Source organism: Aethalodelphis obliquidens, unplaced genomic scaffold (genome assembly GCF_003676395.1).
Source record: "Aethalodelphis obliquidens isolate GAN/ISIS:26980383/991018 unplaced genomic scaffold, ASM367639v1 scaffold15, whole genome shotgun sequence".
NCBI classification, from domain to species: Eukaryota; Metazoa; Chordata; class Mammalia; order Artiodactyla; family Delphinidae; genus Aethalodelphis; species Aethalodelphis obliquidens.
In genome coordinates, this window is record NW_020837959.1 from 28,329,595 (window position 1) to 28,348,369 (window position 18,775).

The 18,775-nt window shown below is 32.5% G+C and overlaps 1 protein-coding gene across 1 annotated transcript in view; it reads left to right on the forward strand.

Moving 5' to 3' along the window:
• The window catches only part of MYCBP2 (MYC binding protein 2), a 272,440-nt gene that overhangs the window by 190,535 nt on the left and 63,130 nt on the right, over nt 1–18,775 (forward strand). Inside the window, exons 51-55 of the mRNA XM_027116051.1 lie at nt 542–658; nt 1,393–1,533; nt 12,960–13,184; nt 14,039–14,171; nt 16,479–16,601. Coding sequence (XP_026971852.1) covers nt 542–658; nt 1,393–1,533; nt 12,960–13,184; nt 14,039–14,171; nt 16,479–16,601 — 739 coding nt within the window. The remainder of the gene's footprint in view (nt 1–541; nt 659–1,392; nt 1,534–12,959; nt 13,185–14,038; nt 14,172–16,478; nt 16,602–18,775) is intronic.

Consider the following 18,775-nt stretch of genomic DNA (forward strand, 5'->3'; position numbering starts at 1 on the left):
CCTTTAAAAAAAAAAGTTTACAATTCACAAAATGTCTACCGAAATTGAGTGTATAAAGTTGACAAGGTTAACGTATCCTGTGTTGTTAAAAGAAAAAATTCATTTCCTAACATCTAAAGAGTAAGCACTATAGGAATTTTAGTAAACTACTTATTAAAAATGAAACGTGGATAATAGAATTTATATACCTTCCTGAAAGGAAAAAAATGGCTCTTTTCTCCTTTTTATCATGTCTTCAAAGTTTAGAAAAGAAATTATAAACGTATATTAATAATTTTCTTTTTTTTCAATAATTTACATTTTTACACATTTTGAAAAAAACAACATTTTTTTTTAAATGTTGTTTTTATAAATGTTTTCTCTTGTTGTTTTTATAAATTAACCACTGTTATTTGCACAGGGAAACCAGCTACAAATAATTTTGGAAACTTTCTGAGAATTACACTTTCAATTCTGTTTAATTTTCTCTCTTACCACTTACTTATAAGGTCTCTGTTCTGTGATTTCCCCTGTCTCACCTGTCTGTCTTTGCCTTTCTCAGGTTCGAAGATTTGTGGCCAAGGACAGTGCAGGGCTCCGTATCCGTAGCCACCCTTCCCTTCAAAGTGAGCAGATAGGCATAGTGAAGGTCAATGGAACCATCACTTTCATTGATGAGGTAATTTGTAAGGAAACACTTGGTAATAAATTTTGGACAGAAAGTTTTTGCATTGTTTGCACAAGTGTAAGTTTACTAAATTGTTTGTTAGAATGTGTTTTAAGCAGTTTGGGTAGTGTTTGGGAAATCATTTCACAGAATTTCAAAATTCTGTTCATTGAGTTTCAAACATTGCATTCATTTTTCTTTATCAATAAAAAAAGTAACTAAAATTATATTTTTAGCATAAAAGGAATTCAGTTAACATGGTAGTCAGAGCCTGTACAAGGATCCAATGAAAATGAGTACAGTTTTTCTTGAATTTTTAAAACGTGGTTTGTTTTTGAATGTGTTTATTATATTGCCTTAACTTTGGACAGTACATTTTTCTAATAATACAGTCAAGTAACTTCCAATTATGAAAATCTAAATTGAGGGAAAGAAAGTCTTAAGTTCTTTTGGGAAACATCTGATTTTATGTTTGAAATATTTATCTTAAAGTGTGATTTTTTGTGTGTGCTTTTTACTCCTAAGTGGCATTGTTTTTTACAATCTCACCATGTGAATTATCATGTAGCTTGGCATTCCTTGCTAGTTTTTTCCTTAAAGGTTTTCCCATTCTTACCTTCTGCAAAAACTAGATGCTTAATCTCCATGTCCAGCATTATTTGCCTGCTTTGTAGCCGTTCAGACCTTGCTACCCTCATAGGAGTTACAGGAGGGCGTGGCTTGTTTGTGTTGCGTGTATTCCGTAGATCCACAATGATGATGGTGTGTGGCTGAGGCTGAATGATGAGACGATAAAGAAGTATGTTCCTAACATGAATGGTTACACTGAAGCCTGGTGCCTCTCTTTTAATCAGCATCTTGGGAAGAGTCTTCTGGCCCCTGTTGACGTAAGTAAAAGGCGGTTTTAAAAAGCTTTCTAGGTATACTCTGTCCTCATTACAGGGCTTTCTTTAATTAAGGCTTCTCAGTTCTGAGGTAAACCACAACTAAATAACTTTAAGTGCTTGAATTCTGAGAGCTTCTGTGTAATAAAGAGGAAGTTTGGCAAGGCTAAGGCCCTTACTACTTACTATGGTCCATCACAAGCAGGAAGTAGTAAATTAAAACTAGGCCTGCTGAATTCCTTACACAGAGGTAGGGAATGAGAGCGGTTACATTTTTTTTTTTCCCTTTCTTATTCACACTACTGTTTGGAATGAATTCCAAACTAAAATTTAAGAATTCAGTGTTACTATCCATTTCAGAAATATGTATAATGTATTTTTTTTATGTTGGCATTTTGTAATTCTGTTTTGCTTAAGTTTGAATCTTTTCTTTCTTGGCATGTGATACTGCTGTGTTAAAATAAGGTGGATTTTTAGACTTGTGGTGCTGTAGTGTTCTAGTTGAAGTTAAATCTTAGTGTCTGAGAGAATTCACTGAGCCTCTTTGACAGTGCAGTAGAATACTTAGAGTGTTCAAAAGTTTTCTATATCACTAAATATGATAGGAACCCACAGCTCTTTTTATAATTTAAACAGAAATATATGATTTTTTTCTTTTTCATTTCCATCAAATGTATTCCTTATGACACCGCTAATGAATAGAACAGGTAAATTTTTATTTTGAAAAAACCTTAGTATTTTAAACAGTTGAATTTCTTAAAAATCAGTATATAAAACTAGCCCTTTATATCAAATCATTTTAATATATTGTTTGTTTTTCTCCTTAATAGTTCAGAGTAATATTCTCCAAAGGGGTGTATACAAGATGATTCTTTAGGAAAGAAAATAACAGAACTTCTATTTAAATTTATTGATTTCATTCTTTTCTCTCTTCCTTTGTATATGTTTTATAATAGTACAGTGGGGAGAGATATATCTATCTATATACTGTTTACAAATAGATGCGTGATAAAGAAAGTTTGGAGAGTGTTGGTCTACTGCTTTTTTGATTTTTTTCATCTGTGACTCGAAAGTTGGCCTTAAATGGTTTGAACCCATCTCTCATTATGGTAACCAAATGTTCTTCAGGATTACGAAAATGATATTTTAAATGAGATAATTATAATAGCCATTTTGTTTATGTCATTAACAGCATATTTTTTAAATTTTGACCAATTTAGAGTTTTGTGTATTTTAAGGCCCTAATAAGGCATTATATTAGATTATATTATCTTTACTACCTTCCCCACTTCAAAATTTTCTTCCTAATTCCTTTGTTTGCTCATTTGAGGAGGTGGTTTTGGAAGAGGAAGATATTCACACAGATAGAGCAAGAGAATAAACAAAGGTAGAAAGGAAGAGCAAGAAGTGTGCTGTGTGTTGAAGTTCTGAATCCCATGGCTTCATTTTGGCCCACTGCTGTTCTGTTATTTGATGCTTTTAAACTCTAGCCAAGAGACAGTTTTTAGTAGGCAGTCTTGAGGTCAGAGAGAGAGGACATAATAAAGGTAAGAGGGAACGCTAAATGGAGTGAGCCGTACAAATACTCATTGATGACTTTTCACTGGTATGTGAATGAGGAGAGTATCACTGACGTATTTGAAAAATCTAGATGAAGAATATTGGAGATAGAAAGTAAAATGAAGTAGTTTTTGATATTTTCTAGCTTGTCTTTATGTTGAAGAATGACATGAGTTCTCTTTTAATGTTAAGTAACTCAGAGTATCTGGTATCATTAAGAAGGCTGAGGTTTTTCTGGTTCCTTTATTTCAAGGATGGTAGTGACTTGAGATCCTTACAAATTAAAGGAAAGATGCCAGTAGAAAAGGGAGACATTAAAGATGTAGATAAGAAATCTGAAGGCTGAAAGAGGAGGAGAAAATAGAATTGAGGGCACATTGGAGAGTTGTTTCTGTGAAGGACGAGGGGGTATGTATGGCAGTGGGTAAGTTTTTAGGGTTGAGGGAGGAAGGGAAGAGGTTGAAGGAGACTGTGATTTCCATATAGAAGGGAGAAAAGTCATCTGTTGAGATTGAAACAATTGAGTTAAGCTAGAGAGTTTAGAAATGCCATAAAGATTTGGAGTAATGTTTGAGAGAAATAGGAGCAGGATCTGACAAAAAAATTACTTGTTTGGGGATTATTGGGCCACTAAGGACCCAGTGGGACCACTGGATAGATCCATTCTGGATACCCTTCCTCTCTCATGGCCCTAAGTATCCAGCATTAAAGGAGCCAGGAAAACAGATGATAGCATTGGCTGGAATTTCCTGAGCTGCTATGACAGGAAAATAGGGACAAAAGGGAATTTCAGATGCTGATGAAAGAGCAACTGTGGGATCCAGCCTAAGGTGGAAATGTGAAAGGACAAATGGATGGTCCAGGGGACTTGGAGGACTTAATAAAATAGAACAATATAGTGAGTGTGCTATACTTGAAGAGCTGGAAGGAGATAGGCAATTTTTGTGATAACATAGCATATTTGAATTTGATTTCATACTTAGAGCATTTTATTGAATGAAATGGCTCATTAATGTGGCTGTGAGAGGGCAGCTGAAGAATGTTGGAAGTAAAGGTCGTTGGAACTGCCCAAGTCTAAGAACTAAAAGGCTAGGCAGTTGGATGATATCCACATCGACACGAAGACATACCAGTGATGGCAACACTGTGACCTGCAAGGTTTGAAAGAGAGTTTGTGTACGATTGGAAGAAAAGTCCCATTAGATACAATATAAAGTCATGGGACAAATGGGAGTAATTAGATGTTGGATCAGGAAGAAGCCTAGAGTAGTTTTGGTATAAGAAGAGAACAGGTAGATGACATAAGGGTTTATATTTTATGTGGTGACCAAAGAGGACAGAGGGGATGTGTGACAACTGGCGTAGGGCTTCAAATAGATCTGGTATAAAGTTGCTTCAATGAGGGTGTTATATGAGGACCCACAGAGTCAGAGCCTGGCATAGGCAAGAACAGGCTAGTTTTCCAAGGTTTTGATTTTAAGGACCAGGACAGGCCTCTCATACAGTCAATAAGTTTTTAATGAGTACCTTACTCTACAGGGCAGAGCATGATAGGACATAGAGGGGATAATGATTCCATCTCATCTCCTCAAGGAACTAATAGAGCTAAACAAACACATCTTGCTGCTGCTTCCCTTTACATCTCTTACTTCATTTACTACTAGAAAAATGCTGGCCACCTATTCTCCCTTTTTATACTTCAGTTCGTTTGTGAGTAGATCAACTATAAATTATGGCTAAACATTGTGAAACACTACTCAATTAAAAAAAGAAAGCTAGGAGATTGGAAATAAAATTAGAAATTATCGAGGACTAATGCCACTAACTTAGATGCAAAAGTACCAAAAAGTTGCCTTGAGCAGCCCTTACATCAACCTCTTCAGCCTTTTCTAGTTACAACAATTTTGTATTCACATGAGTGCGTGTACCCTATTTGGAGCCTGACTCAAACAGACTGTTGGAGAGAATGGGGGTAGGGATTGGAAATTGAACGCTGACTAAATATTTGATGAACTATTTTTTTTAAAGATTACCATAAATAGTCATATTTAGAATGAGCTTTAAAATGATTTTTGTTGCACTGTCTTATTTATTTACTCATACTGTAGAACTATCATTTTCATTGTAGATAAGTACTTTAGCTAAATTTTGGCCTACCTAGCAGTAGTTCTATTTAAACATCATTACTTTACTAAGAAATAATCACATCCTAATTTAGTTCAAATATGACTTTAACTGTGTTTTAGTACTTTAGTAATGCTCTAGTTTAGAGATTAAATAGCATTAGACATCCATATTATGACTATGTCTTTTTTAGAATATTTTTAAATCAAAAAATATTTTTTACATCAGTGGGAAGAATAGGGATAAATATGAAGAGTGCAGATTCTTTTTTGTGAGGTGCTCACGGTCTCTTAGAACTTGTTGCCCCTTTTAGAACACACTGTTTAATTTTACATCTTAGAGTCTTTCTTTACATTGTTTCATTTGTCTAAAATGCTTTTGCTTCCTTTTTTTTTCCTAACTTTTCTAATATTTTCCTAATTGGCCAGGCTCAAAAGTTTCTGTCAACGTTTCTCATCCCTGTACATCCCAATAATGCTGTAGTTATCAGTTCATTAATTGTTCACTCAGCATATATTTACTGAGTCCTTATTATGTACCAGATACTAAGCTAGGAAATAGGTGTTGGGTGGAGAGGCAAAGGGGAGGGATACAAAATAAGTAAGAGTGCAGTTCTTGATCTTGGGGTACTCACTATGTAATGGGATAGACATACAATATTCAGATAATTAAGTTGCATTGTGTTAAGTTATAGAGTGACTTTACTTAGGAGGTGACATTTGAGGAAATCTTAAAGAAAAATTGCCAGGACAAAGTAAAGTAATTTCACATTAGAGAGTCAGATGTCCAAAGTTATGGACGCATGCTATGTATGGGAACTAAAAAATGGTCGATAGGGGTGAAGCAAGAATTGAGGGTGAAAAGCATATAAGTACTGGGGAAATTAGCTTTTTCTCTCCTTTCTCAGGTAGCACTTTGTCTGTAAAAGCAGAAGAGGCTTATAAATGTCTTTCTCCAACTACCCATAATGTTTAGTTTGGATTTTTTTTGGCCTTTAGCCCATTTGTATTTATATACCTCTTATTTCTGTTAAGCTCCTCAAGGGTTAGGGCTCATTTAGAATCCCTTCTTATGTTTTTTCTTCCAGAGTGTTAAATATTACATTTTGCTCGTGGTGGGCTTTCAACATTTGTTAAATACTAAATTTTAGTTCTTGGCATTTGGCAGGATCATACTGCTTAAAATAATTTCTGACCCTCTTACGCTCCATACCTTAATTCTCTCATTTAATTTTCATTGTGCCCCTTTGATGTTAAGTTTTTATCATTCTCATTTTTCCAGTGACAGAAGAGAGCTATTCTCCCAAGATCATAAGTAGTAAGTAGTGGAGCTAGCTCTGGAATTCCAGGTGATGTGATTCCAAAGCCTATTTTTTTATGTTTAGTCTACCTTAATCTAGTGGAGCCATAAGGATAAATAGTTATAAAAGGATAAAGTAAATCTAGCTATAAGAATCATATTACTTTGGCTAGAACTCCACAATTAAATAAATATGAATACTAATAACCTTAATGGCTGAATGAGGATGAATATCGTGATGTATGTTGAAGGTATACCTGGGGAAGGCTGATTTTAAATTAAAATTCTTAAGATTTGGAAACTACAAATGTAAGCCAATAGAATGTTTCAGAGACCATGGAAAATATGTTTAAAAAGAGAGAGAAAATCAGTTATGCACATGACCTGAGAGACATTTGACTGCCTATAATAGAGCCTAAATTTTTTGGAAAGCAAGTTTGCTTCTAAAGTAGGTATTACTGATCTGAAACTTACAGGCCCAGTTCTTTGGATTCTTTGTCAAAAATGAGGTCTTTTAACATTGTGAATGAGGTTGAGTGGTAGAGAAAGTTTATATCAAGGAAAGTATATGATACCTCATTAGAAGTATTCAAAGATATCTTTATAATGCCCATATCATCCAAATGCTTGCAGAAGCAACTTGAGTCTACGAACACGCCGTGCAATTATACAAACCGCTTTCTACCTACTTAGGCTGATTGGTGTTCACATATAGAAAGTAGGCTGATTTTTCTGAATTTGGGGGCTCTGAAGATTTGGGGGAGAGATGAAGGAAAAATATCATTTGGTATTCTCTCTTATAACGTTACTCAGGGTAATTGGTAAAATTAGCAAATGTTTCTTGCATTTTATGTCAGTTTCATTCTTTTGGGATACCTAATGATGCCTGATAGTCACAGCTTTAATATACCCCAAATTTCTTGATTTTGTCTCGTTAAAAACTTTGTGTGTATATGTATGCATAACCTGTTTTTCAGTCCTACTAAATACTAAGTATTTACTTAATACACCATTAGTAAATATGCTGTCCTTAGATGGTTATCAAAAGCTTCATTTCATACTTTAGCTTGATGTTTAAGTTTCCTAAACAGAATGGAATTAAGGCTTAAATTCCATTTAAGCCTTAATTTAAGCCTCTATTAAAATAACACTATAATTGTTTGTATATATGCTGTGTTTAATTTCTCTGAGATATTTTATCTTTTTCACTTTAAAATTGGCAATTTTTAACTCTGTGATCATCCAGCACAATGAAACAATTACTATCTTTTTTATCTTTTTTTTTTCTTTTTTTTCTTTTGCGTGCGCATTTGGCATGTTTGGTCATGTATTTCTCCATTAAAATTATTCGCTTATTTGGTCTCTTCTATGCCTTGAAAGATTATTGTCTTAGAGTTGCAATTTGGTGCTCATCAATTTATTTAGGTTTTTAGCATGCTTCAGTTTCTAATTTTCTTGACAGAACTTTTTTGCCTTCACAATAGTCTTTGAGAATAAAATGATTTAGATTATTGTAGATATGTGTGTATTTGTATACGTGTGTATATATATACACACACTTTTACATACATATATAGTGGTGCTCATATTATTCTATAAAATTATACAATATGAAAGCTAATTTATATATTTTAATAGTGAGAAATTGAGACTTTGGAGAGATTAATATTTTCATGCATGTTCGTATCATTAGACTAAACTTTCCTAAATTTTTGAAAGAAAACTATGCAAGTACATTTTAATTTTAAACTCCAGTTTTCTATCTGGTGCTTTTTTGATACTCGATAAATGCAATTTTATTAGGATAACACATTTTAAAAATAATCTTATAGTAAACCAGTGTAGAAAGAATTTTCTACAAATGCAGAACAAAAGCAAAAAAGAGTCAAATTTGAATCCACATATAATTAACATGTACAAAATTGATTTTATTGGCAATTTGTTACCATGGTTAGCAGTTACATCACTTTAAGGTATCATTGTATATGTTAACTCATGTCCTCAGACTGAGGAAACACTTGAGTTTGCACATTGAAATAAAAGAGAGGGAATTCCTTGGCAGTCCAGTGGTTAGGACTCCGCGCTTTCACTGTCGAGGGTGTGGGTTCAATCCCTGGTCGGGGAACTAAGATCCCACAAGCTGCATAGCACAGCAAAAATTAAAAAAAAATAAAAATAAAAGAGAGATACAAGCTTTAAAGTTGTCAGTCACCACATTGCTTCTTTATTCCTAACTCATCTGCATTGCTTTTTACAACGCTTTTCACATTGCTTTTGATGCTAGAAAAATTTATGCTAAAAAATAGAATATGCTAAAAAATATTAATATTGTTTTATGTCAAAAGGTTTGCACCGCTATTCTCTGCAAAGGAGAAAAACCATTGAGCAAATACTTCACAAATTCTTACATACATGGCCGAACCAGTAAGGACATCTTTTTCCCCCCAAAATAGCATTTCAAAATACTTTGCAACATGTTTCCACTTCACCTAAAGAGGAAGTGCCCTGTCTGCTGTCTATTTTTAAATGTGAAGGGGGCTTTGGTTTTTTGTTTTTTTCTTTTGTTTTGCATTTATCTGCAGGCACACTAATAGAAGCTCATTTTTTTTCTGGCTTTTATATGTTTTGTATTCCTGTATTAGCATATATGTATGTATATGGGTCTGTATCTACATCTGTCCCTACATGTACATACATGAGGAAAATACAGAACTGGAGAATATTAAATAAATTCTCATTATCTAAAATGGCTTACAGTTGGTTGGGAATTGTGTTGTTTCTTTTGTGCTGAAGTCTTGGATAATGACAACTTTCATTAACATTTTGAATGTCCTCTTTTTTGTATTTATATAAGCAGTAAAATTGTGTAATTGCTGGTTTCTGGAAGGATTTTAATTTCCGATCAAATAAATATGTTCAATAGGATGATATGTCTATGTAAATGTATATCATTTTAATTTTTATGAAAACATTTTGTGAAAATGTTGATTTTTCTGGGACCATGTTGCTGTGAATTGGTTGTTCTGTAACAAAATATTTTTAGACTCTAAAGTAGAGATCCTAAATGCTCTGTGCATTTCCTAAACTTTGACATGCAGAAAACTAGGTCTGCCTTTTGATAAAAGTTCAGATTGTATGCTTTTTCTCTATGCTTCTCTTAACAAATTTGCTAACAGCTTTCAGTAACATTTCTAAGTGACTGTTTTCTCATTTATAGAAGAGAGCAAAATTGAAAAATGACTTCGATTTTTTTTTCTTTTTGACTTTTTTTGTACTTTAAACAGAGATAACGAATTCACATATACTACATGCCATTATTATTCATAATAATATTTGCTCTATACAATCTGTGTTAGTCACATTTTCTTTATAAAACAGCAGACTGTCTTCTGTCATAAAAGAAATCTGGCTTGTACTGGAATAGACACGTCATCATTTAAAGGAGTTTGAAGGTGTCCTTCTTGCACTGACTGTCTTAAGGTTTAAATCAATGTCTGGCTCTTAATTGTAGTAAATGGCATGACACACTATATCCATGGAGAGCTTTTGACAAAAACTTATGTATCGGAATTTCTTTGCTGTGTGGTTTACTCAGGTGGCTTCAGTTTCCCTTTAGTGAAATAATATTCCAGTGCTGGTGCTAGAGTATAGAACATTGTTGTTACTGTGAACGCATCTTCTGCAGATGATATCCTGTTCCCTTTCTTTGTTGATATTTTTCTTTCTTAAACTTTGTTGCTCAGAATATCTTTAATGCTAGCCAAGGAGTCAGGGATTTGGACGTATTTTCATGGACTTCCAAAGCTTTTTTCCCCCAGGTGAGTTAACTGTAAGGAACAGTCATACATTATTCAGGTATTTCAGCTTGTGTAACAAATTTTACATTGTCTCTTTGAAGCCTTTACTTAAGATTAATTTAAAAAAATTTCTTTTTACCAAAAACGATCTATACAGAGTTCTGCAATTGAGTTTCCCCATAAACCTTTCCCCTCTAATTCTGCCAAAGACTGTATTACTAGTGTAAGTTCAACTTTTACTTGACTTCAAATTTGGTATATCTAACTTTATGACTAGCTTCTCCAACGATTATATACAGGTCTAGCTTTTTCAGAACTTACTTATTTAGGTGGGAGAGTTCCAACCCTATGGCTCTTTTGTTTTTTTCCTAGCCTTGCACAGTGGCCTTTTGAATGTTGGGGTGGGATTGCAGGGAGCAAAAATTAACATTGCAGTTCATCAATTTCATGTGCTGGTGCCCAGGTCTTAAATTTCTGTATAGAATAAAACATGCATTTTAGGATTTCTTGAGAATAACAGACACAGTTCTGTGATTTTAGGTCTATCAGTTCTTTTTATACTGTTTAGTATTAAGAAAAAGGATAGACTTTGCTGTACATTTATTAATTTATATAGTTTCTTTAATCAATAAAATATTAAATATTTTAGGACAGTTCTCCTATATTGCCTTTCAGTGAATAACTTGCAATTATTATAATTATTATTAGTGTTTGCCAAGACTTTTCTCTCACTGTTACCCTGAGTGGTCAAATTGGAAATATTTTTATAACTTAATTAAATGCTCGAGATGTATCATTAAAAGACCAGTGAAATTGTTTTTTCACTAAACCTGTGAATATTTGTTTAGTTTTTACATCATGCCATGTAATTTTTAAAAGATAATTTGTACATATGACTAATTTGACTCTTCCATCTATGAAATAGCATCATGTATTTGCTAAAATTGATCATTCACAATGACATTTTTAAATACTGAAAATCTCATGAGTAAAACAGCACAATTTAAAGTTTAGACCTTACTCTCCATTTTTATTTTGAGTGCTTTCTTTGTATTCATATAGTTGTACACATATATAAATTTTTACAAATATGCATGCATGGGTATATAAAATGCATATTTTATTTTAGATTGTAAATCTAAATTTTTCAAGTACTTAAAATTCTCCTTTCCATTAAATTGCCAATATATAAATAAGGAATGTTGGACAAATATGGTACAGTAATTATAGTAAATGTAAATAAATACTGTCCGTAGCACGTATTTGTGTAAGTAAAAATTGATGATTATTCATCACCACAATGAAATTTACAAGATATTATGTGAAGGTTAATAATGGATTTAAAATTTTTTCTGACCAACCATATATTAAAGTCACAGGTATGGAGAATTCTTGAATCCACATTTTTTTAACCTTATGAATTTATTTTTAATTTTCCACTATGTAATGGACATTTCTTTTGGAATGAGACTACTCATAGGGATAGAGCTATTCAGTAATATTTTATCTTGCATAATATGTTAGTGGGTTTTTTCATTTTTATCCTATTTATATCATAACTAAATATTAATTTAATTTTAACCTAATGTTTGAATAAGTGTCCCATTATGATCTTTTACTGTATTTGAATAAAGCAATTTGTAGAGTCTATATTGCTGTATTTAAAAATGCAGTTGAAGTCTGTTTTAAAGAAGTAATAATGACAGTGGAAGAATTTCCAGTGTAGAACTTTCCTTTACATTTAATTGGGAAAAAGAGCAAATATGGGAGGGTTATTATTTCTCTTTATTGCATTCACATAGGAAGTAATTTCATCACAGCATTCAGATTCAACAGGAAATTTAGGGTATGTTCCTTTCTTTCATTTTAGAAGTGACTCTTTTATATCCAAATGTATTATATTTATATAAAACCACATCTTTAATGTTAATCTCTCCGCTCTACTAAAATATAATCATCTTTTTCTGTTAAAAGCATTAGTATATCACTGTTTAACAATGGTCTAGCAAATCTAACAAGGCATTTTTATTTGTACTGTATTAAGAAAGTGTGAGTTGTTAAAATTCTATAAGCATTCTAATTTCATTCATAACTAGTAAATATTAACATGTAGCTATATTTCATGCACATTTTTTCATCATTGTTATCTCTGTTTATAGATGAGTCTCCAGAATCTTCATACCTATTTTCTCTATTAATAGTTATAAACAAAAGTACAAGGAAATGAAGATTTAGACTTTTTAACCCATACCGACAGGCAGTAATGCAGTAATAATGATTCAAAATTATTCAGTTGTGGTTCATATAGTAAACTATTTTTGTTTATCCTACTGTTAAATATTTCACTAAAAGATAAAAGTAAAATCAAGTACTACTGTGTTTCTCAAATTATGGTGGACAGAAGCTAGAGGTTCAGTTCCTCTCCTGCTATCTTTTCTTCTCTTCAACTCTATTTTAAATATTGTTCAGAAGTGAGTAACTGAAAGATTCTTTAATAGTAGTATTAACCAACCCTTGAGCTATCTTTGGATATGTGTTCTTTTTCTTAATTGATGCATTATGGACTTGCTGTAAAAGCAATTAAGAAGGATGTTGAAAGTGATAATAGATTGTATTTTGTTTACTTTTTTTTCCTATTCAAATTTTCAGGAACCTAAAACTAGTACTGATGACTTTTTCAAAGACATAAACTCCTGCTGCCCACAGGAAGCAACAATGCAAGAGCAGGATATGCCGTTCTTGCGAGGAGGGCCAGGCATGTACAAGGTAGTGAAGACGGGACCTTCCGGTCACAACATCAGAAGCTGCCCTAACCTTAGAGGTATCCCAATTGGAATGTTAGTTCTGGGAAACAAAGTCAAAGCAGTGGGAGAGGTATGGATTCTTGTAGCTTCATGACTTCTAAGATATTCGTTTTTAATATAATACAACCAAAGCATCTCTTTCTTCCAAAGGTTGCCATTTCCATCCCAGGTCTTTAAATGTTAATGTTCTTTATCTTTACCTGTATTGAAAATACTAATGCAATTTTTCTGTGCTTCTTTTTTAATAATTTTATTCTCATAATTATCCTTGTGAAAACAATATTTATATAACAAAGTGATTTGTATTGTATATATAAATGTTCGGTATTTGCAAATATCTTTTCACTATTGCAAATGTGTACTGTACTGTCATGGATGAACAGCACTTTGAAATATTTGCTATGAATCAGTTTGGAGATGTGTTATATTCAAAGGGTTTCATTTCTTCGTTCCCATATATGGGTGTCACTGAAGTCCTGAGCAAATAACATTACTCTTTAGTCAACTGTGGCATTTGCCTCAGCTGATGAGCTTAAAGATGTAGTGTGTCATGCTATTTCTCAGTGTCAGGGTTATTTTCAAGTTGCATTTTAGGCACTACCAACCTAAATAATAGAGAGTATGCTGTGTTAGGACATTTCAGGTGCCAAACAAAGAGCCGTGTGTTTTGGGGTAGCATTTAAAATTATTAAGGGATTATCCTGTGCCTTAAAAAAATATTTTTACTGAAGTCATCAGTGAGCATTATTTTACAAGACTGTTTATTGATTTCTGTCTTACCTCAGGCTGTGGTCTTAATTTCAGAAACTAATTTGATGATAGAGATTTATTGGAATAATTACTCACTTAAACTTTTTGCTGGTTTTCAGCCTGAATGCCCTGAAAGAATCAAGCCAATCAATCATGCTTTTTGTTATGTACTAGGTAACCAATTCTGAAGGTACATGGGTGCAGCTGGATAAGAACAGCATGGTAGAGTTCTGTGAGAGTGATGAAGGAGAGGCATGGTCCTTAGCTAGAGACAGAGGCGGAAACCAGTACCTCCGACATGAAGATGGCAAGTTGGCTTAAATTTGTGATTTATTCCGATTTACCTTTGCAGTGCAGAAGTTTAAACTGTACTGTATTTCTTTTGTTGTAAAGAGCTTTTTGTGTGTTTACTTTTTTAGTAAAATCAAAACTAAAGGTTTAAAAATCTTGCAATTGTTAAAATTCGTATGTAAAATACATAGGTACTAAATGAATACACATCAAAGAAGAGAATTAGAAGGAAATGTGAAACATATGAATTGGTCTTTGTAAAACATGCTTTTCATTTCATTAATACGAATTTAAATGATAATTCTTCTGTGCCAGTTCGGGACTAAACCTTTTACTCTTTCTACCACTAAATGGAAGTTCAGTTTTCAAACCACTGATTGTAGTACTCCTCCCAGGCAATTTCATTCTGTTTGAATTCTGTCTCAGGAAAGGAGCATTGAATATATGCTTAGCTTCTTCTGGGGGTTTCCTATTTTGTTTTTAGAGTTTCAGCTTTAAACTTTATTTTACCGTTTTTCAACAATGATCTCCTTTAATAAAAGATTTTCCTTTTTATCCTCTTCTCTTCATTCTCCTGGTGGCGAAATCTTGTTCAGACCATGTCATCACTTAGGTGAAGCTTTAACTGATTCTCACAGAGTGAAGAGTTACCTCTCATCCTAAAGAACTGAATTCACCACTAGAACAAAAATGATATTATATTGAAGTTAATTTTTATTTCTTCGTACCCAGATTGTGAGTCCCTTGTGGACAGGCACAGGTTTTTTATCTTTGTATTCCTAGTTCTAAAGCAGTTTTTGCACATACTGGTTGCTCACTAAGTTTTCTAACTATACAAGTTGAGTCACAGAAGTATTAGTTAGGACATCACAATGAGTGGATAAACCAAACGTAGACTTTTCTACCAAATCCCAGAATTTATAGGAGAGGGTCAGACAATTAAATGAATATGTGTCTTTATCCAAAAGAGTATAGAGTTATAATAACCATTATCCAAGAGGTAATATGGCCATAGTATATAAATAGATTCAAGAAAGGTTTGGAATTTGTGTGAATGACAGAGTGCGTTTAGATATATTAAATGGTACATTAAACATTCTCCCCTTTTTCCCCACAGCAAGCCTTTGAGATCAGTTATATAATCTTCATTTTACATTTCTAAGCTCATAGAATTTAAAATGACTTGCCTATGGTCACACCACTGGAAACAGGGCAGGTGAAAGACTTGAGCCAGAATCTTCATTCATATTTCAAATGCTGTGCTCATTACACCACACTGCGTCAGTAATCCACTGAACCCAATTTGAGAACCTACTTCCTCCCTTGTTTTACAGACCAGTTTTTCTTAGTCAAAGATGATGTCATCATAAAATAATATCCTGAGATGGTAGAACTATTCTTCATTATGTTTTGAAAAGCAAAAGTCTTCATTTCATGTAAATCAGACATTTTACAAAACAACTTTCCCATTTACAGTATACTTACTACATATATAATTATTACATATTCATAAATTCTTAAACATTTTCATTATATAGGGATATTCAGATGTAAATGATAATAACCTAAAGCGAGATCAGCTTTATATAAGACATAATTAAATAATCTGAGAATGGTTTAAGTGACTGTCAGGGTCTTTCTAGCTTAGCAATCATTTTAACTAGCAATGAGCATAATGTGTAAGAGTAGGCTCTGGGACTGGACTGCCAGGGTACAAATGCCAGCTCTTAACTTTTCAGTTGTCTAAATTACCTAATATCTCTGTGCCTTGGTTTTCTCATTTACAAAGTGAAGATACTTTATAAGTTCTATATGAAAGCTAAGTGAAGAAATAACAAAGCTATCAGATGGTAAGGTTAGCAGTTGTATTCCCATATACTTAGAAGGTAGAAGGTTCTTTTTAGATAAAATGCTTCTTAAATTAGGATATCGTTTCTACTAAGATATAGGTGTGAGAGAAGTTTAAATTTCTCTGTGATCACTTAATGATTTTTTGCCATATATATATATATATATATATGGCACAATGAAAGCAAAAAACAATAATAGCAAATGTTAATAGCACAATAAAAGCAAATTGACTCCATAAGAGCATATCCCATTTCTAAATATTATAGTGATTTTGATTGATGAAAACAAAGATTTTGTCATATACTTTACTTTGTTGGTGTCAGTGACCTAATTGGTAGATCTATTATCACATCTAAATGTGAGGTTATTTTAAAATTTAACCATCATAAAAACCTTTCTTGCAATTTTCTCTCTTTATAAATGGAGAATAGCACATAAGAAACTAATTTTATAGATGTTCTTTTTATTGTAGAACAAGTTCTTCTGGATCAAAATTCTCAAACTCCTCCTCCAAGCCCTTTCTCAGTACAAGCTTTTAATAAAGGGGCAAGTTGCAGTGCCCAAGGATTTGATTATGGACTCGGAAATAATAAAGGTAGGTGTTTTAAGTGAGTCTTTTACTTACCTAACTGTAATATTTTTATTACCTTCTCTTATAACCATTTTTATTACTGTTCACACACAAAACTTTAAGTTTGTTCCTAGAAAACTAACAATCAAAATGTTTACGACAGTGTTCTTTTTACAGTATTGGTTTTATCCATTTTAGCTTAAGTTTATAGGTCTTGCTTACCTGTTCTTATTTTGTAGACACTCATTTTGAATTCACATCATAAAGATTCTGTGTCACTATATCCAGTAGAAGAACTTTTATCATCCAGTTATTATTAAATGTTAATGAGCAAAAACGAACTTTCCAAAATGATCCATTTAAAATCAAAATATTTTAAGTAATATTTTTAAGTAATATTGCACATCAGCTTTATTAAGCACGTGTGGTTTTCAATGTCTAATCAAGTTATCTTAGTTAATTTCGAATGACATGAAATGATAGCTTTGGGTTTGGTATGTATAATGAAACCAAAAAATTGTAAAAACAAAACCCCTAAGCCATATGGATATAAAATGTATACAACTTGTTTCGGTTGCATTAATAGAAGAGACCAGCATCATGGACAGTCCAAATAATAATTATTTTGGAGTAATTTATGCTCGAATTTCATCCAAAATTCCATTTGTATGTAAATTTGGACACATTGACATGCTTTCTTATGAACCTGCTCCTAACTCTTAGCTTCAAAATCGACGATATTGTCAGAAGGTAGCATATAGCTGGACAATGGATAGGAAGGAGAAGATAGCCTACATGGAAATACTTTTACTTTAAAATGTTATTTAAACTAATTCATGAGATTTGATTTCCAGACACAAATACAGTTGTTTTAATACCTGACTTGCAGAGCAAGTGAAATAATGAAATAGTCAACAAGATACAGAATTACATCAGTATAGAGGAAATATTCAATTTAAAATAAAACCACTTTCTGTTTGATACCTTTATTACTTTCCACAAAGTATTTTTATTAAGAAGGAAGCCTTAGCTACAAGATTTCTTTTTGGCTCTTCCTCCTACATCGGGTTGCTCTATCCTACAGGCTTGGGTACTATCTGCTTGCTCATTTCTGGTAGCTCAGATTTCAACTAACTTAAACTAGACCTTCATGCTTAAGTAGGGTAAATGCTTTGTGGTGTTTTCTTCATGTCCCTTTCCTTCTGCCGCTCCCAGTCCTTAAATTAAAATCTCAGTGTTTACTTACCACTATATACTTGTATAGTAATCTGTTTTAAAGCCATGTTTAATTCAAATTGTATGCTTTCAGTCTCTAAAATGTCTAAATTGTACTGGTGGCTGTCACATTAAATCAGTCTTTAAAACAGAATTTGTTAAAACATCTTAAGAATAAAAACCAACTTTCAATAGAGACAAACATTGCTGAGAACATTTGTTATTAATTAGAAATAATGTATTACTTTTTTAAAGTGATATTGCTAATATTGTTCAAAAATAGCATGTACTTCTTAATAGGCTTTTAAAATATTTAGATGAAGTGAAGAAATATTAAGAAACTTTCATCCGATTAAATATATCTAACCTTTATTTATTATCTTACCTTTAATTGTAGTTCCCATTTTCTTTAACTCTTTATGCTATCCAACATCAAGCAATTGTTTTTTGCAAAAATTCTTTTTCCTTAAAACAATTTTATAAAATTCTTCATCACCTCTAAAATGCTTTTCTAATCTGCAGCATTAATTTTTTTAAGTGAAGAGATGTAGCTTATGTGCACAGTTTTTTCCATATTAATCTGTTTCTTGTTGGTGTTTCATTTAAAATTTTATTTATGAAACTTTATTGTATCTAGAAAATATTCCTGGAAAGGTACTGTTTTCCAGTTTCTGCATCAGCTAGTCTGCATATGGTTCCCCCCCAACCCTTCTTCTTCAGCATCATTTAAACTATTTAATATTTATATTCTCATAAATAAGGAGCTATCATCCATCCAATATATCATTTCTTATTTTTAAAAGTATTTTTCTGTTAATGTCCTTTGTATTTAATTTTGAAGAAAATATCAGAATTCATGTCTGAGATACTATTCAAATAAGGTACCTCATATTCCTTTTTTTCTTATAGGTCTTTTATAAATTTTTACATTGCCTATCTGAGCAAAATAGTTCATGCTTTTAAAAATGTATAATTTCTCTGGC